At 43.4% G+C, this 26735-nt stretch overlaps 1 protein-coding gene across 1 annotated transcript in view; it reads left to right on the forward strand.

The window, feature by feature from the left end:
• The window catches only part of MAT2B (methionine adenosyltransferase 2 non-catalytic beta subunit), a 78431-nt gene extending 58651 nt beyond the window's left edge, over nt 1-19780 (forward strand). Inside the window, exons 6-7 of the mRNA XM_073562314.1 lie at nt 14627-14740; nt 18262-19780. Coding sequence (XP_073418415.1) covers nt 14627-14740; nt 18262-18432 — 285 coding nt within the window. The 3' untranslated portion in view covers nt 18433-19780. The remainder of the gene's footprint in view (nt 1-14626; nt 14741-18261) is intronic.
• Nucleotides 19781-26735: the final 6955 nt, after the last annotated feature.

The raw sequence follows: 26735 nt of genomic DNA on the forward strand, positions 1-26735 counted from the left end.
CCCCTATTCCTAATAAAAACAAAAAGCCAGATGGCAGCTTCAGGACTATAGTCAACCAGAAAAGGGCTGAACAAATTTCTGATCTCCAAGCCCTTCAAGATGGAATCCATAAGATCGACTATCAACATGCTATTCCCAGACTGTTGCTTGAGTGTTTTGGATTTAAAGGGCGCTTATTACCACGTTCCAATATGGGCGGAAGATCAACAGTACCTGAGAGTATCTTTGTACATAAACAAACAGATCAGACACTTTCAGTACAGGGCTCACCCTTCGGGCTTTCCATGGCTCCGAGGGTATTTACAAAGATCATTTTAGAGGTTACAGCACATCTTCGAGAATGGACTGTTTTAATAATTCTGTATTTGGAAGATTTTTTGGTAGTAGACAGATCGAGAGAAGACTGCAAACACTGATCTACAGCTTGTTCTTCAAAATTATCATTCTTTGAGCAGATTCTTTTAGCTCGTAAAAATTGTCCCACTGGAATCCCACAAATTGTGGAGACCGGATGGGACGAATCAGCTGACAAAAAGGAATTTGTAGCTGTAGCCTTGCGGAATACATTGGTATTTAAAAGACCATCATTACCAATCATCATTTGGATGTTCAAAAAATCAATCTCTCTTCCATATTTGAAGTCCGTTTGAACATCTTAATAAAAATGATCGCAATATCAGTTACCTTATGGAGACCTGAAATGGGACCATCCCAAAAGAAAAGGATGTTGTCAATGCACCTCATCCAGTTATGAACATGGTTCATTTCCTGGATGAGGTCATCACCGAAGACATCCCTCTTCCAGGCCCCAAGAAATAAATTTGCATACGAGGGGGCACAAATGGCCCCTATCGCAGTGCCCTGAAATTGGAGATAGATGGTGTTGTTCTATTGGAGTTTGTATTGACTCATAATGCATTTATTTTCAACAAGTTAATACTCAATCAAGGAAGAATCCAAAGAACTGGAATCAAGGAACAAACAAACCGAATTTAAACCATCTTGATGGTGAATATATAAAGAACTTACCCTAACCACACTTAGCCACACCCCCGGAAGAAGAAGCAGTAAGGGCGAAACGCGCGTCGAGGCGCGGGGATCGGCAACGGAGCACGCATTGTCAGCACCCTATTAGGTAAATACCTTTCATGCCCTCTTTTTTTTTTTGTCTGGATTCAGCTGTTTATCAGATTGCTGTGGTCAGTTTCGGAGCAGAATATTTCCGCCCGCATTATTTTATACAGGCTTTTTTCCATATATGATTTGCTATACAAATGTGTTGGTATGATTAGGAGCAGGAGTTTGCCCGCTCGTATAATTTCACACAGGCCTTCTATAATTTGCGGATCATTAAGTTTTTCTTGGGCACATAATCAATTTATAAATATTATGTAGGGTGGTGTTTGTTTACATGATTCATGATGCTCTTTTTGATATGGGATACAAATGTACCAATTATGTATTGATGTAATTAATTATTTGCTCAAAACTATATTAAAAGTGGTCTGCTGCTGTCCTCTTGTGGGTATAAATTCTATGGATCTATATATATGTGGTCATTTTAAATAATTCTTTGTTACAATAAAAGGAATATTTTAAAATTTATTAAGGTGATTCTCTTCTTTTGTGGTTGATACAAAAATTTGTTGCCACTATTTGGTAAAATTCTATAAACATTATCAACTTTAATCTGTCTTCTCCTGATGATCTGTCCTTTGGAGAACATTGTTACAGGCATTGATCTTTCCCTAAGTTGTTTTTGTCTATATAAATCTCTCAAGTGGTGTTGTCATGGGAGAAGGGGAAAACTCTTGGTTACTTATCAGTAATGGGATTTTAGAGCAGTTGGTGTGCACTTTTAGGGATGTTTAAGAAGAAATGTTGATTGGTGATGGTTGCGTTACTGTTTGGAGGTCCTCTCAACTAAACTCAACTAATGTGGAGGAGAGGTACCACCCTTCTATTCAGTAGGGTTTTTGTCCTTGATGGGCGGATCCCCTCTCTCAAGTGGTGCTGTCATGAGCTCTGTAAAATCCCGTTACCTGTAAGTAGCTAAGATTTTCAGTTAGCCTTTAAAAAGTATCAACCACTGAGGACTCTCAAATTTTAATGTTTTACTATTATACCTTCAACTTTTAAGTCCAGTTTTTTTAAAATACTAATTTGGAGAATTACTTTTGTTATATACAGTATGTGGGAACCTGTGCACCGTGTTTGGCTTGATTATCCTTGGTGACATTCATGAAATCTGCATAATTTGCAGTTTGTATTATACTGATACATCTAAGGTCAGCATATCTACTCTTTCTTACCGCTCTGCATCCTTACATGCACTGAATCTCTTTATAAGCTGTAAAGAATGTGGAGCTAGTTTACACTTGTCACTCATCACCTAGACATAACACCTTATTACTTGGTGATTTTGGTACCATTGTGGATACTTTTGATAGGAACACCCCCCTCGTACTTGTTGTTCCTCCTTTGTTACAAGACCTATTGTTTTGTAATGTTACTTAAAGTTTATTTAATAAGAAACATCATCTTTTATTCTATTTTTGTGGTTCATGGCTACTCCATTGTTTCTTGTAATTAGTAGGAGTACTACACTTTATTATGCCTTTCATAATTTTCTATATGGGAGAAAGGCTTTACATTGATTAAGTTCCCGACCCCCATGGGCTCTTAATGTGCATTTTGAATATTTGGCTGATAATTTGGAGAATTGGGAAAAAAAAACCTAACATTTCAGATTTCATGCTTTATTTTTGTAAACAAAAGGATATTTTCTGATTTACATATTGCCTTTAAAATGAAACATTAGAAATCAGAGGGGCAATGTACGCAGTGCTTGATTCACATAAAGTACTAAGCTTACACTAGAGGCCTAAAACCTCAAACTTTGATACTGATGTTTTTGCAAATTAAATCATCTTGTTTTTAAAGGTTTCATTTGGGTTTAACTGCAAATATCAGTATGACATCTACACTGTACATCATCACTGGCCCCAGATGTATCCTTCAAAATGGAAAAAGTAATATTTTATATTGTGTTGGCCTGTAAATAGAGAAACCGAATCAGAATGTGATATGTCATTGATTTATATTAGATATTCTGTTCTCTTACTTTGTATCCCTTCTCCAAATGTATAAATCAATATTCTATTTGCTCCAATGGTCAGTGAGGTACATCTACATCACAATGCCCCCTGGTTATGATTTGGAGAACAATCTTTGCCAGAATACTTAAGGTAAATTAAGTTAGTGTGAAGGGAGAACATTTATTCTTGTCTCATCGTCCTCTCTTTCTCTTTACAATACTGACCTCATACTATTTGCTCAATGTTTTTATTGCAAACTCAAATGATTCCTATTTGTATCTGCCATAGTGTGCTAAAAGACAGTAGGGGGTCTTCTAAAACATTTATTTCTGTTCCTTGTATATTGCTAAACAAATATAGACAAATACATGAGGAACAGAGGTAGCAGAGCTTACACAAGGGACTTCTATATTAGTTAATCATAATCTATCACTAGAACCCCAGTCAGAGGCCTCTCATACTGCCAAATCAGATTTCTTGCTTTGCACTGAGGAGGGGTAAAACTTGAAACGTGTGTTATGAATGGGTCACCGAGGAGGATGGCAGGAACAGGATAGGCCACCAGAAAACCAGAGAGGTTGGTAACTCAGCAGATTGCAGACCCCTGATCCTAACAACACAACTAGCAGTAGCTGTGGAGCATACCTACGATGCCCTAGACGCCTCGGCACAGCCGGAGAACTAACAGCCTAAAGCCAGAAAGGTGAAATCTAAACTGCCCTGGAGCAGATCCCCAAAGGACTAGACAGCCCCCAAACATATTGTCGGTGAGACAAGATGAGACACAAACACAGGCAGAGAACAGACTGAGCAAATGGTGGGGCCCAAGCTGTCTAGACAAGACAGAAAAGATACTGTCTGCAATCACGCACGAAACCCAACACCTCTGACATGCAAAAAAACCTAAGGCCACATGACCTCACCCCCCCTAGATCAGCACTCTGGTATGAACTGGAAGCAATGCAAATATATGTTACAGCTTGTGGCAGTTTGTTCAGTCCCCTGTTATGTTAGTATGAGTAGGGCCCAGCGCTGCCCCCAGCAAGGAGTACGCTGAACCCTAGCAACAAAGCAGAAACCAAAAAATGGCACAACCAAATTAGATGCAAAGGATTAGCAAAAGAATCATTTAACTGAACCATTCAGATCAGGCAGGAGACAGAAAAACTCCAAATGCACAAGGAGAAAATCCCCCAGCAAGCACCAAGGGCAGCCTGCTCAATTATATGCTCCCAGCCAGTAATCCCAGGTTTCCAATTATCGTCAGGTGGGGAATTTCCAGCAACCTGTCCAGCTCCACTACTCTCAGTAACCACCAGAGGGAGCAGGGGGAGCTTTGGCTCAGAAGTGTGTCTGCAAATAGGATAAGAGACAAACCAATATCTGTAAGTCATGTGGCAATGCTTGTTAAAGGGTCAAAGCTGACTTTTAGGATTGATTCTTCAAATATGTGTCACTAGAGTTGAAGTTCTCTTCCTCTCAAGAGGCAATTTGCATATAGGAAATATCACTTAAAGGGGGTCTCTCATCTTGATAACTTGTCAAAAATTGTGAAGTGCTTCTATAAACTAGCAGCATTGCAATTTACCTCTTAAGAGTAAAGTAAGCTCATTGCCAAGTTATGAGCCACCTCTGTAGTCTCTCAGAGGTGGCCCATTTCCTAGGCAATGAACACAACTTTTTCAGAGAGGAAGAAAACATGAACTCTGAAGAAATAAAGCACAAAGCTTGCAAGTAATTTGCATATTTAAATTCCCAGTGGAGCATTGCATGGCCTGTAATTCTCCATATGCCAAGTTTGTCTTCTCCACAAGGTGAAACTTTATTCTTTATATCCCGTCAGAGACCTCTTGCCCAGCTAAACAAGGTTTTTTTACTTTACATTGATGACAAACATCCAGAAACACGTCTTTAAATCCAGTTTCTGGGTTTGGGTCCTATCCTGTCATGTGGCAAGGCCCTTTATACGGTGGACATTGTCTGTCAGGATTGCTAACTCCAATAGAAGCCACTAGAGTTCGTGTTCTCTTCACCTCTGAAGATCTAAGTGTGCAAACAGCCTCTTCAAAGTGCCGCTCTGAAGATGGCTGGCGCCAACATGCCGCTGCTAAGAACGATCACTTGTTGGTAGTTCAACTTGCTCCCTTCCTCACTCTCCTGGACAAGCAGATGTGCCCCTGAATAAAGAACTTGATACAATCCTTTTAATAACTTTTTGGGGTCCGACCACAAGCGATTGTAACAATTAAGGGGCAGAGTTCTGCTTCAGCACTGCGTTAATTCAGTTTTTCCTGGTACGGCAACTCTACTGTCTGCGCCCCGGACTGTACTGTAGTCTGCCACATTGACTTAAATGGGGCTGTGCCAGAGTGGGTGCCTGACACTGCTGCTGTACAGAGAAAAATCTCTGCGGCCCCCTTCATTCTCAGGATTGGTGTGGCTCCCAGAGACCAGACCTCCATTAACCATGATAGTGACATGTCGTATATGGAATAATGATTTCTAGATTAACCAGTCATCCAAAGTTTACAAGGGGCAGAATAGTGCGTAAAGATTGTGTTTGCACCTAATTGTACTCTTGAGTGAATTAAATGACTGAAATGAAGGATTACATATTCATAGTTGGAATACACTGGTATTACATACCTGGTAATGTGTTTTTTCATGAGACATGACAGCACCACGAGAGAGGGGATCAGCCCAGCGATGACAGGAAACCTTCAAGATAAAAGGGGCGGCTCCTCTCTCCGCATCAGCTGTTTTACAGAGCACGAGAGGAACTCCGCAGGTTAGTGTTCACATAAATAATACATCCTTTACACTACTAAATTTCCAACACCAAAGGGAGTGTATAATGCTAATAATGCACCCAACTAATGATGTGATCAATAGGGAGGGAATATAAGGGTGCCGTCATGTCTCGTGAAAAAACACATTACCGGGTATGTAATACCCGTGTTTTTCCATTCTACATGACGGCACCACGAGAGAGTTAGAGATTTGTATTCTCTTTAGGGAGGGATCACTGCTTGTAACAGTCTTCTTCCGAATGTGAGATCAGAGGTAGCAGATAGTCTACCTTTTTCAAACATTACAGATTAGACCTGAGAGGACCAAGTGGCCGCCTTACAGATTTGGTCGATGGAGGCGTCAGCTTTCTCCGCCCAGGATGTCGCTATGGCCCTCGTGGAATGGGCTTCTAGGCTTTCTGGAACCGCCCTGCTTGCACCCCTATACGCTAGCATGATGGCCTCTCTCACCCATCTAGCTATAGTCTGATTAGAGGCTTTAAGGCCTTTTCTTGCCCCAGGTATGAGACAAACAAGGCCCTCTGTTTTCTCCACGGTTTTGTCATCTCTAAATACTGTAGGATACATCTCCTAACGTCTAAGCAATGAAGTCTCAATGAAGTCTCTCCTCCTTCTGGTTACCGGCGTTAGGACAAAAGGATGGTAAGACTGTCTCCTGAGCCCTGTGGAATTTCGACCCTACCTTAGGGAGGTATGCTGGGTCTAATTTTAACACAACCCTATCGTCCATGGCCTGAGTGTATGGCAGGTCTGCTGATAGTGCGTGTAAGTCCCCGACCCTATGGGCTGATGTGAGTGCCACTAATAAGGCTGTCTTCAAAGTTAACGCTTTATCTGATGCTGCGTTTAGCGGTTCAAATGGACCTTCTGTCAGAGATGATAGGACTAAATTTAGATCCCAGGGCGGAGGCCTAGGCGACAGGACAGAGTCAGCTCTAGTACAGTCACGGATAAACCTGGTCACCCATCTACTGTTTGTCAGGTCATAGTTGAATAAGGCAGCCAGGGCTGAAATGTGAACTTTGAGGGTGCTGACAGCTAACCCCAACTCTAAACCCTTCTGCAGAAACTCCAGTACTGCCCCTACCGGTACTTCTCCCTCCCGTATCGGGCCTGAGGTAGATAAAAATTTCCTCCATATCCTTCCATAAATTTTCGTAGTCACTGGTTTTCTGCTATTGAGTAAGGTGGATACTAACCCCGCTGAGAAACCTTTTTTTCCCTCTAACAGTGACCTTTCAAATTCCAGGCTGTCAAATGCAGCCTGGACTTCGGAGGATGATTGAAGGGACCTTGTGTTAGCAGGTCGTGATCTTCTGGGAGCACCCATGGGTCCGTTACTGACATCACTCTCAGCTCCTTTTTGGCCGAAAAGGCCATGGTTCTACTGGCTATCATAATTACTCTGGCTTGGTACTCCCTGATCTTCCTCATAACTGCTGGAATGAGGCATATTGGAGGGAAGGCGGTGTCCACTTGGGTCGTTGGCAGTAGACGCCTTCCGGATAGTCTGCTGGACTTAGGGAGCAGAATTTTTGAACCACCTTGTTGGTTTTTGAGGCGAAGAGATCTATGATGGGTTTCCCCCACATATGCACAATCCGTTGAAAAATGGACTCTTTAAGGCACCATTCTCCTTGCCTCAGGTGGTTCCTGCTCAGAAAGTCTGCCTTCAGGTTGTCTATGCCTCGAATATGCAGGGCCGATAATGAAAGGAACTGGTGTTTGCTAGGGCCATGATCCTTCCTGCTATTCGCATCAGGGACCGAGAACGGGTGCCCCCCTGGTGGTTCATAGAATCGTAGAGTTGGAAGGGACCTCCTGGGCCATCTGGTCCAACCCCCTGCTCAAAGCAGGATTCGCTAAATCATCCCAGTCAGATGTCTGTCCAGCCTCTGTTTGAAGACTTCCATTGAAGGAGAACTCACCACTTCTCGTGGCAGCTTGTTCCACTCATTGATCACTCTAACTGTCAAAAAGTTTTTTCTAATATCTAATCTGTGTCTCCTCCCATTCAGTTTCATCCCATTGCTTCTAGTCTTTCCTTGTGCAAATGAGAATAAAGTTGATCCTTCTACAATGTGACAGCCCTTTAGATATTTGTAGACAGCTATTAAGTCTCCTCTCAGTCTTCTCTTTTGCAAACTAAACATTCCCAAATCCTGCAATCTTTCCTCGTAAGACAGGGTTTGCAGACCGGTCACCATTCTGGTCACTCTTTTCTGAACTTGCTCCAGTTTGTTGATGTCTTTTTTAAAATGTGGTGCCCAAAACTGGACACAATATTCCAGATGAGGTCTGACCAAAGCGGAGTAGAGGGAAATAATGACTTCACGTGATCTAGACTGTATGCTTCTGTTAATACATCCTAGAATTGCATTTGCCGCCTTTGCTGCTGCATCACACTGTTGACTCATATTCAGTCTGTGATCTATTAGTATACCCAAGTCTTTTTCACATGTGCTGTTGCTTAGGCCTATTCCTCACATTCTGTATATGCTTTTTTCATTTTTATTGCCCAGATGTAGTACTTTGCATTTTTCCCTGTTAAAAACCATTCTGTTAGTTGCTGCCCACTTCTCCAGTTTATTTATATCTTTTTGAATCCTCTCTCTCTCTTCTCTAGTATTATCTATCCCTCCTAGCTTTGTGTCATCAGCAAATTTAATTAGTTTACCCTCAATTCCTTCATCTAAATCGTTGATAAAGATGATGAACAATACAGGGCCCAGGACAGAGCCCTGTGGTACCCCACTTGAGACATTCTTCCAACTGGATGTGCAGCCATTTACGACCACTCTTTGGGTCCGATCACTAAGCCAGTTATGAATCCACCTAACAGTTGCCTTGTCCATTCCATACTTTTTTTTCAATAAGGATTGTATGAGAAACTAAGACTTTTGACTTCAGCAAAGCATTTGACAGATATACTATATCTACAGCATTTCCTTGATCCACCCAATCAGTGATTCCGTCATAGAAGGAAATTAAGTTAGTCTGACATGACTTAGAGTCAGCATGGGTTTGTAACTAATGTTTAATCACTTCATTCTTATCCAGATACTGACATACATGTTGTTTAATAATTTGTTCAAAGATCTTTCCTGGTATAGAAGTCAGACTCACTGGCCTATAGTTGCCTGGGTCCACCTTCTTCCCCTTTTTGAAGATTGGAACAACATTTGCTCTTCTCCAGTCTTTTGGCACTTCTCCTGTTCTCCAAGAATTTTCAAAGATTATGGAGAGGGGTTCAAAAAATTCTTCTGCTATCTCCTTCAGTACTCTGGGGTGTAATTCATCTGGACCTGGAGACTTGAATTCATTTAGGTTAGCTAAGTGTTTCCTCACTACCTTTGTTTATAGATATCCTGGATTCTTCTATTCCCTTAATAGGACAGTGAAGAACAGTTGAGGTTACATTTCCTTTCTGAGAGAAAACAGATGCAAAATAGGAATTTAAAAGTTCGGCCTTCTCAACATCCTGTCTTACCATTTCATCATTTTCATCCTGTAAAAATCCTATAGCATCTTTGACTTTTCTTTTACTTTTGACGTATCCCCAAAATCCTTTATTATTGCTTTTGACATCTCTTGCAAGCCTCAATTCATTGTCAGCTTTAGTAATCTGATTTGTGCCCTGCAGGTTCTGCAGACAGCATTATATTCTTCTTTAGATATGCCTCCCTCTTTCCATTTTATAAACATTTTTTTCTTCCTTTTTAGCATGTGCTTAAGTTCTGTGTTCATCCATCCTGGCTTCCTTAAATGCTTCCTATTCTTCCCTCTTTTCGGAATTGTTAACAATTGTGCTTTGAGAATTTCATTTTTCAAGATTTCCCATCCTTCCTGGATATTTTTGTCTTTAAGGATATCCAGCCATTGGATCCCTCCAATTCTCTTTCTGAATTCCTTAAAATCTGCCTTTCTGAAATCTAACCTTGACGTCTGAGTCTTCACAGGTCTTCCTCCTCTAGTTATCCAAAATTCTAAAATAGCATGTCGCTACGTCCTAGGGTCCCAGCCACTTTTACCTCCTCAACCATTTCCTCCCTGTTTATTAGGATTAGATCCAAGGTAGCAGTTCCCCTTGTTTTCTCCCCTCCCTTTTGGAAGATAAAGTTGTCAGCAAGAGAGGATAAGAATTTCCTTGACCTGTTAGTTGTCATGGGAGATTTCAACTATCCAGACATTTGTTGGGAATCTCTCTCAGGCAAAATTATGTCATATTTTTTGGAGAACTTGGCCATTTGATGAATAAAGAGTTCATCCATATCTTCAGCTTGCACAGGCGGCCTGTAGTAAATGCCTACAATGGTGTCCTTTCCATTGTTCTGTCCTTGTATTCTTACCCAAACAGTTTCCACAGAACTCCCAGTCTCTGAAGTTTCAATCTCTGTGCAGATATACGCGTTTCTAACATACAATGCAACACCTCCTCCTCGTTTATCAAGTCTGTTTCTTGCAAATAAGTTGTATCCTTCTAGTCTTGTATTCCAATCATGTGTATTGTCCCACCAAGTTTCAGTGATTCGCATATGCAACTGCTGTACGGTTGTCTGACAGGACTCTCACATGATGTCCTCTTAGATGTGTCAACAATCCTTCCAGCGCCCTTTCGATCACTAGTAGCTCCCACTCGTTTGAGGATAGACTTCTTTCCTCCTGGACTCAGGGATCCTGGAGCCATAGTGTGTCTAGATGCGCTCCCCAGCCCCAAGGACTGGCGTCCATTGTGACTACTCTGGAGGCTGTGTGTGTCCAGGACACTCCTCTTGGGGAGGACTCTATCTTTAACCACCACTTGAGTGACTGGAGTACAGGGTTCGGGAGGGTGAGCTTCTGCTCTAACTGCCCCTAAAGCCTCAGATCGTTTTGTAGAACATCTTGTGTGAAACTGGGCCCATTTTACTGCTGGTATGCAGGGAGTTTGAGGGACCCCAACACTGACATGGCCCTTCTGTCATTTCTGGTCTTTTTTAATGTTGCCCTGATTAGATTTTTGATCTTCTCTTCTTTCTCCTCTGGTAGGCGACACTCCTGTACCACCGAGTCCACTGTTAAGCCTAAAAAATTCTAGATCATTGCCGGTACCAGTTTGGCTTTTTTGAGGTTCAGTTGCCAACCCAGGGTCTGTAGTGTCTCCATCACTATTTTGACTTGTTCCTGACAGTGAGAGAAATTTCTTCCCACTATCAAGAAGTCGCCAGATATGGTATCACCAGAGTGTCTTTTTCCCTGAGATGCGCTGTGACCTCTGCAATTAATTTTGTGAAGACTCGGGGGGGCTATCGCTACACCAAAGGGCAGAGCCCTGTATTGAAGTGACGCCACTGAGCCCTTATCTGGACCGCAACTCTGAGATATTTGCGATCTTGTTGCTGGATCGGGACATGATAGTAAGCATCCTTGAGATCCAGGACTGCCATGTAGCACTGAGGATAGAGGAGCTTCACTGCTGACCTTATTGTTTCCATCTTGAATGACGGAACTATCAGATATTTGTTGAGGCCTTTCAAATTTATGATCGTCCTCCAGGAATTGTCTGGCTTTTTTATAAGAAATAGGGGGGAGTAAAACCCTTCTTTCTCTTTTTCAGGAATTTCTTCCAGGACATGTTTTACTAGGAGTGATGATACTTCTCCTTCCAGACTTTCTTGTTTTTCTTGAGATGACTGTACTGGAGTCTGCATGCATCTTCGTGGCGGCCAGTGGTGGAATCTTAATTCCAGACCCGACCCTACTATTTGTCGGATCCAGGTACTGGATGAGATCCTCTCCCAGGCTGGGAGGAAGTGAGAGAGCCTTCCTCCCACCTGAGAAGGACCGTCACTGGGAGGGTTTTTTGGCGTCTTTGGAGGGCTTGCCGAAATAGAAGCCTCTCCCACCTCCGGCTCGCTTGTCAGAATTGTTTGTCCCTGTACTGCTGTCTTCCGAATTTTCGGCCCTATCTGAAAGGAGCGCCGAAAGGCCTGGAATGGCTGTTCTGGGAAATTCTTCTTTTTATCGTCGGCTTTCTCCAACACGTCATCCAATGCTGGTCCAAACAGGAAATTTCTCTCACACGGCAGAGAGCAGAGTTTCATCTTTGCCTGAGTGTCCCCCGGCCAGCATTTGAGCCATACTGCCCGGCGTCCTACATTGGTTAAGGCCGCTGACTTTGCTGCTAGCCTGGCTGAATCTGCTGAAGCCTCCGCGAGAAAGACTGCCGCTGCTCTAATGGCCGGCAATGCTTCCAGAATAGATTCCCTGGGGACTCCTTGCTCCAGCTGGTCTTCCAGCTTGTCCACTCATATTTTCAGGGATCTAGCCACACAAGTGGCCACAATGGCGGGCCTTAGGGTCCCAGCCGAGGCCTCCCACGCCGTTTTAAGACAATTGTCTTTCTTTTGGTCCAGAGGTTCTTTTAGAGAACCTAAATCCTCAAAGGGTAGGGAGGATTTCCTGGCGACTTTTGATATCGCTACATCAATTTTTGGAGCTCTATCCCAGGACGATGATGCCTCTTCCTCAAAGGGGTACCTCCTTTTTAGGGAATTGATTATCTGGGACTTCTCTGGTTTTTCCCATTCCCGTTTTATGAGTCCTTCCAGTTGTTCATTAATAGGGAAGGCTCTACGTTTTTTCTTTTGTATTCCACTAAGCAGGAGTTCCTGAGCTTTTTTGCTCGCTCATCTACCAGCCCCATGGTAGACCAGATCGCTTTTATAAGCTTATCTGTATCTTCTACTGGGAATGCGTCTTCCTCGTCCGAACTACTATCTGAATAGCGGGTTTTATCGGAGTCCTCCTGAGAAACCACTGAGGGGCTGGATCTATCTCTAGTTTTGCTATCCGTATCCGCTGATTGCAATGCCCTTATTGATTTGCAAACCTCTGTTTGAATTAGGGTTCTTAGTAGCAGAAGAGACACCATCATTCTCTGACAGTCTGTCTTGTTAATACAATCCTGGCACAAGCTTTTATTCCAGGATGCTCCTAAGGGACTATTGCATAAAGGACATTCATTATTTTTAGTTTTTTCCCTACTCTTCTTAGGGACCTCCTATACTCCACCCCGCCAATGTATGTAAAAGAGGGGAGAGAGGAGACGAGAAAGAGAACAGACATTAGAGTACTGGACTTTCTCGAAGCTCACTCACCACTCGGACACTTCACAGAATGGGTACTGGATCTGGAGGCTGACTGGTCTTCTCAATGTCTCCCAAAGAGACTAGGGACCCCTTCTTCTTGTGGCGACCATCCGCCCGTGCGCTGCCCGAGAAGCTCCCACTGCTGCTGCGGTGTGTCTGGCTCTTCTCCTTCGCCTCCTGGCGCAGTTGTAAGTGCTCTGGCGAAGGGCTCTCCATTCTATGAACTGTTTAGCTGCTGCTGCTTTGTGCTGAAAGCAGTCACATCCAACCCAAAAATGGTGTGGTGATGCCTGCCAGCAGTTCCTGTTGCTTTAAATAGCAGCATTCTCTTTTTTTTTTTTTTTTCCTAATTAATTGGCCCACCTGGTTGATCCTGCACCTGCTGACCGCTTGCGCTTTATTCCCTCTACGCCTGCGCACTATAGCTTGCCTGTGCGCGCACCTGGCACCACATCCGGTGCACGCCCCTGTTATGTGGCCTCTTGCTGTGCGTGCTCCCCCTGCTGCCTGCTGGGTGTCGAGCCGCACTTCCGGGTCGCCCACAACTACTTCCGGTCGCTAGGTGGGCGTACCCAGCCTCCTCGCAGCTCTGGCCTCGTCATGCGCGCTTACAGTGCGCACGCCTTGTCGACCCCTGCACCCGAGCGTCCCCCTCACCAGCGCGTACCCGGCTTCCCTTCCGGTGCGTGCCCGGGACTCTTGCGGCGTTCCCACGCCCTCGGCTTCCATGACACCTGCGCCCTCATACCTGCTTCCTCCGGACCCCTGCCGACTGGCTGTCACCTGAGGGAATGTGGACGTCACCCTGACCACCACTGCTCACAGGTACTTGCTTCCAGGGTTCATCCAGAGGGTGTGGTGTCTGGCCTCAACAGGGAGGGTACACATATGTGGCCTCCAAGGAGCATTGGCCATGCAGCCCGTGTGGCACATCAGTGCCTGGGCAGAAGCACTGTACGTCGACAGGGAAGGAATACAGAAATTGACCTGCGTGGACTTTTTATGGGGTATATCAACGTCTGGGAGGGTACACCGCATGTGGTCTCCAAGGCATCCAACTTCACCTGGGCAATCTGCCTCACAGGCTCTGGCCATGCACTCGCTCAGGGAGGACATAGGAATATATGGCCCCCGAGGTGACTACCGGTACCTGGCGACGGGCGTAGCAGACCGGTACCTGCCATTAATCATCCGACCCAGGGATCCTCTTCTTCTTTCTTCAAGAGGTTTTCATCTTGAGGGTTCCCCATCGAGGACAGGAGACCAACTGATGCAGAGAGAGGAGCCGCCCCTTTTATCTTGAAGGTTTCCTGTCGCTGGGCGGATCTCTCTCGTGGTGCCGTCATGTAGAATGGAAAAAAAGTATGTGACATATCTGCTCCATTGTAATGACTGTGTGCTCTAATACCTTGTGCCAGTCATAGAGCCATCTCGCCCAATCGCAGCTCAAAATATGTTCATGGGCTTTGGATATGTTTTTTTTTTTTTTTTTTTTTTTAATCTGCTTATTGATGCAGTTTCAGGTCTCCAATGTCATTGGGACAAAATATCTTCTAAGCAGTAATGGCCATCTCTTATCCCTTCCCAGGATCCATCACTGAAAGGCATTTTCCATTGGTCTGGAAATGAGCAGATGACTAAATATGAAATTGCTTGTGCCATGGCCGATGCTTTCAACCTTCCCAGCAGCCACTTAAGACCAGTAAGTACTGTAATGTATATGCTGTAAGGGTGAATTTTTGTGGATGTGCCTCAGGTGTGAATTATAATTGGGAATGAATGGTTCTGACGAGATTCAGATTGACCAAATTGCACAGATTTTATCTGGAAATTCGATTCTCTGCTAACTTTCTCACTTATTTTCTGTGAATTGAGTGTGTCTTATCATGCTCTGGGGTCTGAAGACACTTCAGAGCATAATTAATGTACAATGTAGAAGAAAACCCCAACTAATTCTTATTCCTCCCCTCTGCTGCTCAGTCTCTTGTACGGTCCTCAGCACCTCTCTCTGTTGTGGCCAACTGAAACCTCTGGCGTCTTCACACTAGGCTGGGACTTCCAGCTGTGACTAAAGCCCCTGTCACACACCGCGATCTCGCTAGTGCTGAGTCACTAGTTTTGTGACGCAACAGCGATCTCACCAGCGAGTTCGCTGTGTGAGACAGCTATCAGCGACCGGCCCCCCTGCCGGGTATTGCTGATCGCTGTTGAAATGTCTGGACATTTTTGGGGTCGCTGGTCCTCCCGCTGGTCAGCACGCATCGCTTCGTGCCCCTTAGAAACCCAATGTGTACCTTAGTTACCAGCTCCCTGCATCAGCGTGCTGGTAACTAAAGTTCACAGTGACGCCGCGTGCTCGGCGTCGCTGGTGCTGATCGCTGGTGAAGCTGTCTGTTTGACAACTCATCAGCGATCATGTAGCGACTCACCAGCGATCCTGACAAGGTGATATCGTTGTCGGGATCGCTGGTGAGTCGCTGTGTGTGACGGGGCCCTAAGCCCAGAATGTCTCTGTGAAAGCAGTTTGAAAGGTCATGGCATACATCATGAAGTAGCCGCCTTACAACGCAAATACACAGAGATGTCTTGGGCCTAGTTGCTGCTGGAAGTCCTGGCCTAGATTGCATAACTTAAGATCACTGTGCACTTCATGGATGTCTTGGCTTAGAATCGAGATGCCAGGTTTCAAGGTAAGAGGAGACACCGAGGACCGAGTGGGGCATAGTGAACAGTAGAGGCTACCTGACATATGAGTATTAGAGGTTTTTTGCTTTTTTTTTTTTTCACCTTTTTTGCCAGCCCTCTACGTTTCAGTATTACAAATAATTTCCACACTCTACAAAAACAGATTTTTGTAAAATTCGACTAGAATGCCATTCCACTCTAAGAAATTTACCCAACTCTAATCATCCTTTTTGTTGCAGGAATAGCTGTAGTGCGAATTTGCCTTTGAGAATATTTAAAAATAAATGTATTCATACCAAAATTCTTTGGCAGCCTTCAGGGACACAGAGGTCTCGTTTTGTGAAGGGAGTTGATAAAATATTATAAACTCCTGATGAAGACTGGAGTTATCAGGAGTGAGTGCTCATTGTTTTCAAGGAAAAGTAATAATTGTGATCACCTCTAGCTCTGTATGAGATAAATCACTAAAACTACTCTACAATAGGTTTTCATGACCATTTTGCTACCGATTTGTCTAGAGTGCCTATGCAGACTGTGCACTGTTTAGTATCTGTCAACATGCAGATGTAATCTGATGCTGCAGTCCTACTCCCTTAGCAGAGTGTGCCATAGAGGCGAGAACATATAACAAAATGGAGACCATGAAATGACAATAACTTCTTATTCTTGTTTTGTATTGCGACAATAAAACGGGTATGAAAGAGACACAGCCTTTAGAGAACCTTTAGATGTTCTCATATACGTGCTTGACCAATTAAGGGCTGACCAGGCACATTTTCATTTTTTTTTATTGTAAATGTTCTTTTATCCCCTCACAAAAACTTTTTCTCTTTTCGATATTAAAATTTATTTTTTTCCTTTTTTTATTTCTCGATATATGGGTCTCAATCTTTTGGTCTTTTTTTATATTTCTCTAAGTGTTTTATTTCCTTTTACTATTTATTTTTTACTCTTATTTTTTATTCTTTATATTTTACATATACTGTCTTGAAAACCTATGGATGGGCATTTTAACATTAATACAGTCTTTTTGTTAATGATGTCCCCTGTTACTGGGGCTGGTATATTAGCCAGCTCTAGGGCTGGTATATATGCATATCATAGGAGACACTGGGACTATTGCATATACATTACATAGGAGACACAGGACTGGTGCATTTACATTGCATAAGAGACACTGGGGCTGCAGCATACCCATTACATAGGGGACTTTGGGACTGGTGCTCACATGTGTGGGCAAACCTGGTCAAAATTACTGACTGAAACTAAGGTTTCAGACCTAATTAGCCTGTTTGGGTTATAGCTTGTTCATTATAATCGTTAGCAAAGGCCAGGTGATGCAAATTTCTGTATAATATACATATATATGTGTATATATATGTGTGTGGTGTGAAATATATAATATAATTTGTTATATATTTTGTGTGTGTGTGTATGTGTGTGTGTATATATATATATATATATATATATATATATATATATATATATATATATATATATATATATACGCAAAATATATAAAATATATATACACACTAGAATTATAGGAATAACCCTTTTAGGTCTGGGCTACATGGCATTTTGTGGCCACGCAGAATAAGATTACATTGTTGCACTTTCACAATTACATACATAGTGGGGATCTAAAAAAAAACCATCCGGGTTGAATTTCTGCCGGCTGTTAGGTTGGAATCACTGCCACTTGTGACGCAGCCATATTACATTGTGATTGTATTTCCACAGCCACAATTTTCCTTGTATACCTAGCCTACATTATACCTCCACTTTAATCTATGGGTCATTCCAGTGCCCATATACTATTATCTACTATTCTATGGGATGGAGGATATGTATGATGGGTATATGGGCATGGGACTATGAGATGAAGAATGTGTGATGGGTATATGGGCACTTGACTATGGGATGGAGGATGTGTTATGGGTATTTGGACACTGGACTATGGGATGGAGGATGTATGATGGGTATATGGGCATGGGACTATGAGATGAAGGATGTGTGATGGGTATATGGGCATGGGACTATGGGATGGAGAATATGTATGATGGGTATATGGGCACTTGACTATGGGATGGAGGATATGTTTGACGGGTTTATGGGCACAGGGCTATGGGATGGAGGATGTGTGATGGGTATATGAGCACTCGACTATGGGATGGTGGATATGTATGATGGGTATATGGGCACGGGACTATGGGATGGAGGATGTGTGATGGGTATATGAGCACTCGACTATGGGATGGTGGATATGTATGATGGGTATATGGGCACGGGACTATGGGATGGAGGATGTGTGATGGGTATATGAGCACTCGACTATGGTATGGTGGATATGTATGATGGGTATATGGGCACGGGACTATGGGATGGAGGATAATTATAATTTGCTATAACGAACCACAGTTAGTTACTATGCCCGGGCAGCGCCGGGCTCTTCAGCTATAGATTATAAATTCTGACGGTGGATGGATGAATATGATTGCTTTGAACTGGTTTTAATGGAAAATTGTATTTATTTAGGTCACAGATGAACCTGTTGGGGCGACTCCTCGACCTTGGAACCCACAGCTCGACTGCTCCAGGCTGGAAGCACTTGGCATTGGACAACGGACACCCTTCAGAGTCGGCATTAGGGAATCCCTTTGGCCATTTTTACCTGATAAGAAGACTCGGCAAACAATGTTTCATTAGGTTTTTTTGATTTCCTTGTAGGGAAAATTGATATTTCTATTTTTTTCTTGAAAAAATTTAGTTTTGTATTGTTGTTAATATGCCTAAACAGAAAAAGTGCGTTCCAGTTACTAGGTTGTTGGCACATAAACGCTCGCGTGTTGAGTTGATTATCCTAATTCCTGCTGTCTCCATAAGCCATAAGAAGAGATTTCTGTGGTTTATTGTACTTGGCCTCAGCCAGATGTTCCTATCTGTGTGCTGTAAATCAGTATCTGACCCTCTAACCCCGCTGCATGGCAGCTACAGCCATTGAATAATGTTGTCAGTGGATTATGTGTGTGGGTAATGTCTGTGTGTTGATACTGTGTTAATGCCAAAGCGCTATACAACTGGTGAACAGCATTATACAATATATATTCATGCCTCAGGCTCTGACCATTTTTTTTTTTTATATTCCCAGTGTTACGTGAACGGCACAATATATATATGCCACAATTGTCTTAGTCATGACAAAATGTACATTTTTCCCTGAAAACAATATATCCTTTTAATTTACAATTTCTTTAGCAATTCTTGGTTTTCATGAATGATTGAAACGAGAAATCAAGTTGGAGCTCTGTTACATGATTTGGACAGATTTCTATTTCCTGGAAATAAGCTTTTAAGTTTCTAACAAATATGTTACAGCTCCAGTTTGATTTCCGTAGAAATGCAATAAGTCACTGCAAGCAGAGGTTTGGAAAAAATTTTCAGAATTTCCATATGTAAGAATAACTTCTTGCCCCTTTTAAATGTTGGATTTTTCTCATTTCTTGATCATAAAGCGAATTGACTGTAACCATGTTTATACGCCACACTTTTGACCAAATGTGTTACTGGTAGTCCTCCCAGCATCGAGCATTAGTAAGACTGTGTCCAAAAGTGTCCATTTACTACACCATGCGATATATGAAGCTCTGCTTCTGGAAAAGCCCAGCAAAAAATAAGAGCTTACCCTGCATTTACAGTCTGTGGCTGCTATATTCCACCTTTTATTCATATAATACTACGTGGAGCAAAATGTAATTTGATTTTTTTCCAATTACTGAGGCAAAAGAAGTGACCATTAGATTTCTCTTCTCCCGCAAAAATATTATCTAAAGTATAACAAAGTATTCCAGATTAGACTCCAATGTATCTGTTTGAATGGCATTCAGAAAGATGAGGCACACATAACATATGATCTAGTAGTGCTTACTCAATTTAGTGAGTCCAAAAATAATGTCCCAGTTTGGGCCAATGTTCTAGATTTGTTGAAACCATACTCTTCTCATATATGTTGATTTATTTGTTAAAGTACAAAATAAAATACTGTGTATTTCTAGAAGTCTTTGCGTATTGTTTGTTATTTACAATGCAAAATTTGTCTGTGTATAACCCCAACACAACAGTAATGCAGGCCACATAATCCTTGCACATTTGCGGTCGGGAGATTCTGGACGACCCAATAGATACAGTAGATGGAAGTCAACCAATCTAGTACTAAGGATCAGGCATGTTGGGATGTAATATACGCAAGCTTGTGTTTCTTCATGGTGTAAACCAATGCCAGAGGAGCTTTTTCCCCCTTCTTTCCATTGTAAGCATCTCTCTAAATTTTATAGGCATCTCAAAAGGAACCACATTTTATTGGGTATGCCGTTCACTTTATTTTGGCCCCATACTGATGCAGCCCTTATTTCTCCAGAGGCAGTCTGTACAGTGAGAGACAAATTTCACAGCTACATGTTAGTGAATGGAGTTATTCTAGAGACTGTATTTCTCTGCACAGTGATGTTCAGGGCCATCAGGCTTTGCAGGGAGGTAGAATTAGTGGGTTCATGGGACCCATGCTAATACCAAAAGAAATGGCATATTATATGATATTCCCTCCAATAGAATTATGGAAAAACTATTTACAATTTAATACTATTAAAACAAATATCCCAGTTTCTCATTTTTAATTGTGTTTTGTTTTTGGTTTTCTCTGTATTAATTAAATGTAATGTTTGGTTGCAATGCCAATACAGCAATTGGGTAAATTTTTAGATTCCTCACTCAGTCAGACAGGAAGTACTGTAAGTGATTGGAGATTTTTTTGGGCACAGGAACTCTGCCTGCATAATTGCCACGCAGAGCTTGGTTTAACTGCTTTTTTGGCACCTTGAGGGTATGTGCACACGGTGCGGATTCTGCTGCGGATCCGCAGCGTTTCTGCAGCTGCGGGACCGCAGCAGATTTAGGTGCGTTGTACAGTACCATTCTTTTCAATGGTAAACTGGAAAACGCAGTGCACATGCTGCGGATTTTACCGCACGGTTTTGCTGCGGTTTACAATCCACAGCATGTCAATTCTTTAGTGCAGAAACATTGCAGTTTCACACCTCATACATTATGAGGTGTAAAACCGCAGATAAACCGCAGGACTTTAGTCCTGTGGATTTATCTGCGGTTTTTACTACAAAATCCGCAGAGGCAAAAAAACGCCGTGTCCACATAGTCTCAAGACTCTCCAATATGGAAAGTGCAAATGGCGCTCCTTCTCTTATGAGCCACGCCAGGAACCCACGCAGTAGTTTGTGACCACATGTGGGGTAGCACATGTGGATCCACAAACTATTGTGCAGTTAGTAGGTTGATATAAAAGTATGAAACAATCACTGGATAATATACTACTAATAATATCAATAGTTGATTCTATAGCAGGTGAGGCTGTATCAGCAAGGGAAAAATGATACTTAATTGCTAATTTCCCCCATAAATATGTTGACCTCCATATTTGTGTGAAAACGCCAGATTCCGTTGTGAGATAATATCCTAATATTTTAGATAATATGGGAATCAAGTGCCCCAGTTAACTTTGTGGAGGACTTCTCATGTGTGGTAACATGGATACATCCATGACACAAGACAATACCCCATTCTTTGAGGACCTAAATTGGCTTTCACAAAATGTGGTTTCTTTCTATCAGTCTATTCCAAATATTATTGCATTACAAGGTATGTCATGTATAGAAAGAATAATGAATCAGCTATCTATATATAATCGCAAGTTGGGACTTCCGGCCGCTGTCCCTGAATCCCATAAGACACCGCGGCAGTATCACTTGCGCCTGTGCTAGTGACAGTGCGCCCACATGGGAATAGCGGAGATGTGTATAACAGCCACGTCGTTAATATACACGTCATGGTTATTCCCGCGCATGTGTGTCACTTGCGCAGGCGCAGTTCGTGGCCTGCGCAAGTGACATTTACGTCACCGCTATTCCTGTGAATGCGCAGTAACAGCCACATCTGCGCGCTCTACCCGTTCCACCCATGCATGCGCGTAACGACGCAGCTGTTACACTAGAAATACGCCCGATGCTATCGCATTGGGAGCGCGCAGTGTGTGTGTAAAATATGTACACACACACACACATATATACATATGTACATGCATACATACATACACACACATTGAGCTTTATATATTAGATGTATGTATGTATGTATGTATGTATGTATGCATGTCCGGGATTGGCATCTGCACCGTCGCAGCTACAGCCCTAAAATTTTGCACAGTCACGCGTCTGAACCCCGAGAGCGTCATAGGCTATGTTGTGAGGCGAAATTTTAACGCTGCGCCTTCCAATTCACCAAACAATTTTGCCTATTATTATTATTATCATTTCTATGGTGTTATCATCCTTCTGTTTTGGCATGGTAATAAATTGTGTCAGAGAGTGGTCTGTAAAGCTGGAAATAAAACAGACTGCAGGGGGAGCCCAGTATCACACAGGATAGGGTTAGATACACAGATACACATGTTGTTTATCAAAAGGCTCTTGAATGAGTTGAAAATAAAATACTATCAATACTTGGGTAATCGTTTACAAATTTGCAACACAAATTAACTAGTGTTGATTATATTGCACATAAAAACATTTCACATCATATATTCATTATAATTTGTTATAACTAACCACAGTTGGTTACTATGCCCAGGCAATGCCGGGCTCTTATACACATTGTATATAGTGTAATATATACACACACACACTAGTTGATCTATAACGCTGGAAGCGTCACTCTGTCCAAAGCCTTTATAGACTGTGCAAGCGTGACACGCCTGCGCAGTCTGGCTCCAGACAGAATAAGGCACCCAGCCTATGGCGCCGGAGATGGCGGTAAGCGTAGATACTGAATGCATACCACGATCTCCGGCGCCATACTTACCTGACCAGGAGGAGCGTTGCTGCGGCGCTTCTCGCCGGAGACCGAGGCAGGAGTTTTGTCGGAATTGTGCATGCGCGTAGCGCTATCTCGCGCCATTTTACTGAAGACACATTTGCAGTGTCTTCAGCAATATGGCGCTGGACAGCGCGGTATGGGCATGCGCGTACTCAGGCGCCACACTCCTCCCCTGTGCTCCAGCGCTGTCCCGTTCTGCCGGAGGACGGGGGGAGAAAAGTGATTAATCTGCACACACAAAAATAAAAAAAACATGTATGGTACCCCTCACCCTTATAGGATAGGGAGGTGAGAGGACCATGTATACTGATATTTATACCAGGATAGGGGGTGAGGGGTGCCATGTAAACCAGGATTGGGGGGTGAGGGGACCATGTAAACCAGGATTGGGGGGTGAGGGGACCATGTAAACCAGGATTGGGGGGTGAGGAGGGACCATGCATACCAGGATTGGGGGTGAGGGGACCATGCATACCACGTTTGGGGGGTGAGGGGGGACCCTGCATGCCAGGATTGGGGGGACCATACCAGAATAGGGATGAGGGGGTGCCATGCATATCAGGATAGGAGGGGGGGCAGCACATACCAGGATGGGAGACCATATACCAATAAAAATGCTCGCCACCCGGGCGTAGAACGGGTTCATAGTGTGTGTATGTATGAGATTTATATATTAGATAGATAGAGATATATATATAGATAGAGAGATATATATATATATATATATATCTCTATGTGTGTGTGTATGTATGTCCGAGATAGGCAGCCGCACTGTCGCAGCTACAGCCACAAAATTTGGCACAGTCACACGTCTGGACCTCGAGAGCGTCCTAAGCTATGTTTGGTGAATTGGAACGCGTGGGGTTAAAATTTCGCCTCACAACAATTTTACCCCCGTCTACAAACTGGGGAAAAAGTGTGTGCGTCAATCCCCGCCCCTCATGATGTCATAATGCCCCTATTTGCATACTGGGGAAGCAGTGTGTGCATATCAAGCCCCGCCCCTCATTATGATGTCACAATGGTTGCCATGGCGACGCTCATGTCATAGGTTGCAAGCCCTGCCGCCGCTCATTATGTCATAATGGTTGACTATGAGATGGAGGATGTGTGCTGGGTATATGGGCACTGGACTATGGGATGGAGGATATGTATGACGAGTATATGGGCACGGGCCTATGGGATTGTGGATGTGTGATGGGTATATGGGCACGGGACTATGGGATGGAGGATTGTGGTTAGTTATAACAAATTATAATAGTTAGTTAGTATGCCCGGGCAGTGCCGGGCTCTTCAGCTAATATATATATATATATACACAGTACAGACCAAAAGTTTGACCACACCTCATTCAAAGAATTTTCGTTATTTTCATGACTATGAAAATTGTAGCAGTGAAGAGCCTATTGAATCTAAGGACAGGCAACAAGTAGAAGAGCCTTGTTTGGTCTGATGTGCATTCCTTGTGTTCTTTATCTCAAACCACAGATTTCCACTGGTCTAATGAGTCCAAATTTGAGATCTTTGGTTCCAACCACCGTGTCTTTGTGCAACGCAGAAAAGGTGAACGGATGGACTCTACATGCCTGGTTCCCACCGTGAAGCATGGAGGAGGAGGTGTGATGGTGTGGGGTTGCTTTGCTGGTGACACTGTTGGGGATTTATTCAAAATTGAAGGCATACTGAACCAGCATGGTTACCACAGCATCGTGCAGCGGCATGCTATTCCATCCGGTTTACGTTTAGTTGGACCATCATTTATTTTTCAACAGGACAATGACCCCAAACACACCTCCAGGCTGTGTAAGGGCTATTTGACAAAGAAGGAGAGTGATGGGGTGCTACGCCAGATGACCTGGCCTCCACAGTCACCAGACCTGAACCCAATCAAGATGGTTTGGGGTGAGCTGGACAGCAGAGTTAAGGCAAAAGGGCCAACAAGACTGTTGGAAGACCATTTCTGATGATTACGGCTTTACACATTCTCTTGATGAGCTTCAAGTGGTAATCAAAGCAAAAGGTGGCTACTTTGAAGAACCTAGAATATAAGACATATAATTAACAAAAAAGTGTGAACAACTGAAAATATATTTCCACATGTTACTTCATAGTTTTGATGCCTTCAGAGCGAATCTACAATTTTCATAGTCATGAAAATAAAGAAAACTCTTTGAATGAGGTGTGTCCAAACTTTTGGTCTGTACCGTGTGTGTGTGTATATATATACACTAGCTGAAGAGCCTGGCGCTGCCCGGGCATAGTAACTAACTGGGATGGAGGATTATTATAATTTGTTATAACTAACCACATAGTCCCGTGCCCATATACCCATGACACATCCACGATCCCATAGGCCTGTGCCCATATACCCATCATACATATCCTCCATCCCATAGTCCCGTGCCCATATACCCATCCTCCATCCCATAGTCCCGTGCCCATATACCCATCCTCCATCCAATAGTCCCGTGCCCATATACCCATCCTCCATCCAATAGTCCCGTGCCCATATACCCATCATGCATATCCTCCATACCATAGTCCCGTGCCCATATACCCATCATGCATATCCGCCATACCATAGTCCAGTACCCATATACCCATCACACATCCTCCATCTCATAGTCAACCATTATGACATCATAGGTTGCAAGCCCTGCCGCCGCTCATTATGATGTCACAATGGTTGCCATGGCGACGCTGATGTCATCATGAGGGGCGGGGCTTGATATGCACACACTGCTTCCCCAGTATGCAAATAGGGGCATTATGACATCATAATGAGGGGCGGGGCTTGACGCACACACACTATATGCATATTGGGGAAGCAGTGTGTGCGTCAAGCCCCACCCCTCATTTTTTCCCCAGTATGTAGACGGGGGGTAAAATTGTGTGTGTGTATGTGTGTGAGGCAAAATTCTAACCCCGCGCGTTCCAATTCACCAAACACACAGTCAGACTAGGACGCTCTCGGGGTCCAGAGGTGTATGTTGTATGTCCGGGATAGGCATCCGCACCGTCGCAGCTACAGCCACAAAATTTGGCACATACACACTTTTAGATGTATATATATATATATACACATACATACACACACACACTTTGAGCTTTATAAATGTATGTGTATATTGAAAAAAAAGAAAACAGCACAAAAAAGTGAACTTTACTTGAAACGTTACCACGTCCGGCAATATAGTATCTTTTCTCAAGGATATATATCTGAAGCGCTGCCACACCATGGGGCAATAAAGTCCTCTTTTTTTCATTTTTTTGTGTTTTTTTTTCATTCTATTGGTGGTAACCATTGGATTATTGGTTGGGGAAGCTTTGCACATCATTTGAGGTAATAGAGAAAAAAAAATTGGAACACCACCAAACTGTCTTTTACCATCATACATGACGGCATCACGAGAGGGGATCTGCCCTTCAAGGACAGGAAATCTTCAAGATAACTGAAGAAACAAAAGGGGCGGCTCCTCTCTCCGCATCAGTCTTCATCTTGAGGGTTCCCCATCAAGGACAGGAAACCAAGAGGATGCCTGGGTCAGATGGTTACTAGCAGGCACCGGTCTGCTACATCCGTCACCAGGTACCGGTAGTTGCCTCGGGGGCCATGTATTCCCATGCCCCCCTGAGCGAATGCATGGCCACAGCCCATGAGGCAAATGCCCGGGAGAAGTTTAACAGCCTTGGAGACCACTTTAGATGTACCTTCCCTGTTGCCAACATGTCCCATGGAAGTCCTTGGAGGCCACTTTTTGCACCATCCCTGTTGAAGTATGGTGGCTGTGCAGCCCGTGTGGCACATTGAGGAGCTTAACTTCTGCCTGGGCACCGGAGGCCACGTGTTAGTGCCTGGCTCTTACCTGCTCAACAGGGAGGGTACAAAGGGCTGTCCCGGGGGAGAAATACCTGCAGTGGTAGCAGTGTGGATGCTTCCTCCGGACCAGGCAAGGTATGTGTTAAATATTAATAATCCGTTAATTTCGTATAAGACTCAGCCTATGTCGTGTCAGCTAAAGCAATCTACAGAACTATTTTTGTAAGCTTGGCACATTGTATATATGGAG

This window comes from Dendrobates tinctorius, unplaced genomic scaffold, assembly GCF_039654945.1.
Source record: "Dendrobates tinctorius isolate UK_male_01 unplaced genomic scaffold, ASM3965494v1 ptg000346l, whole genome shotgun sequence".
NCBI lineage: Eukaryota > Metazoa > Chordata > Amphibia > Anura > Dendrobatidae > Dendrobates > Dendrobates tinctorius.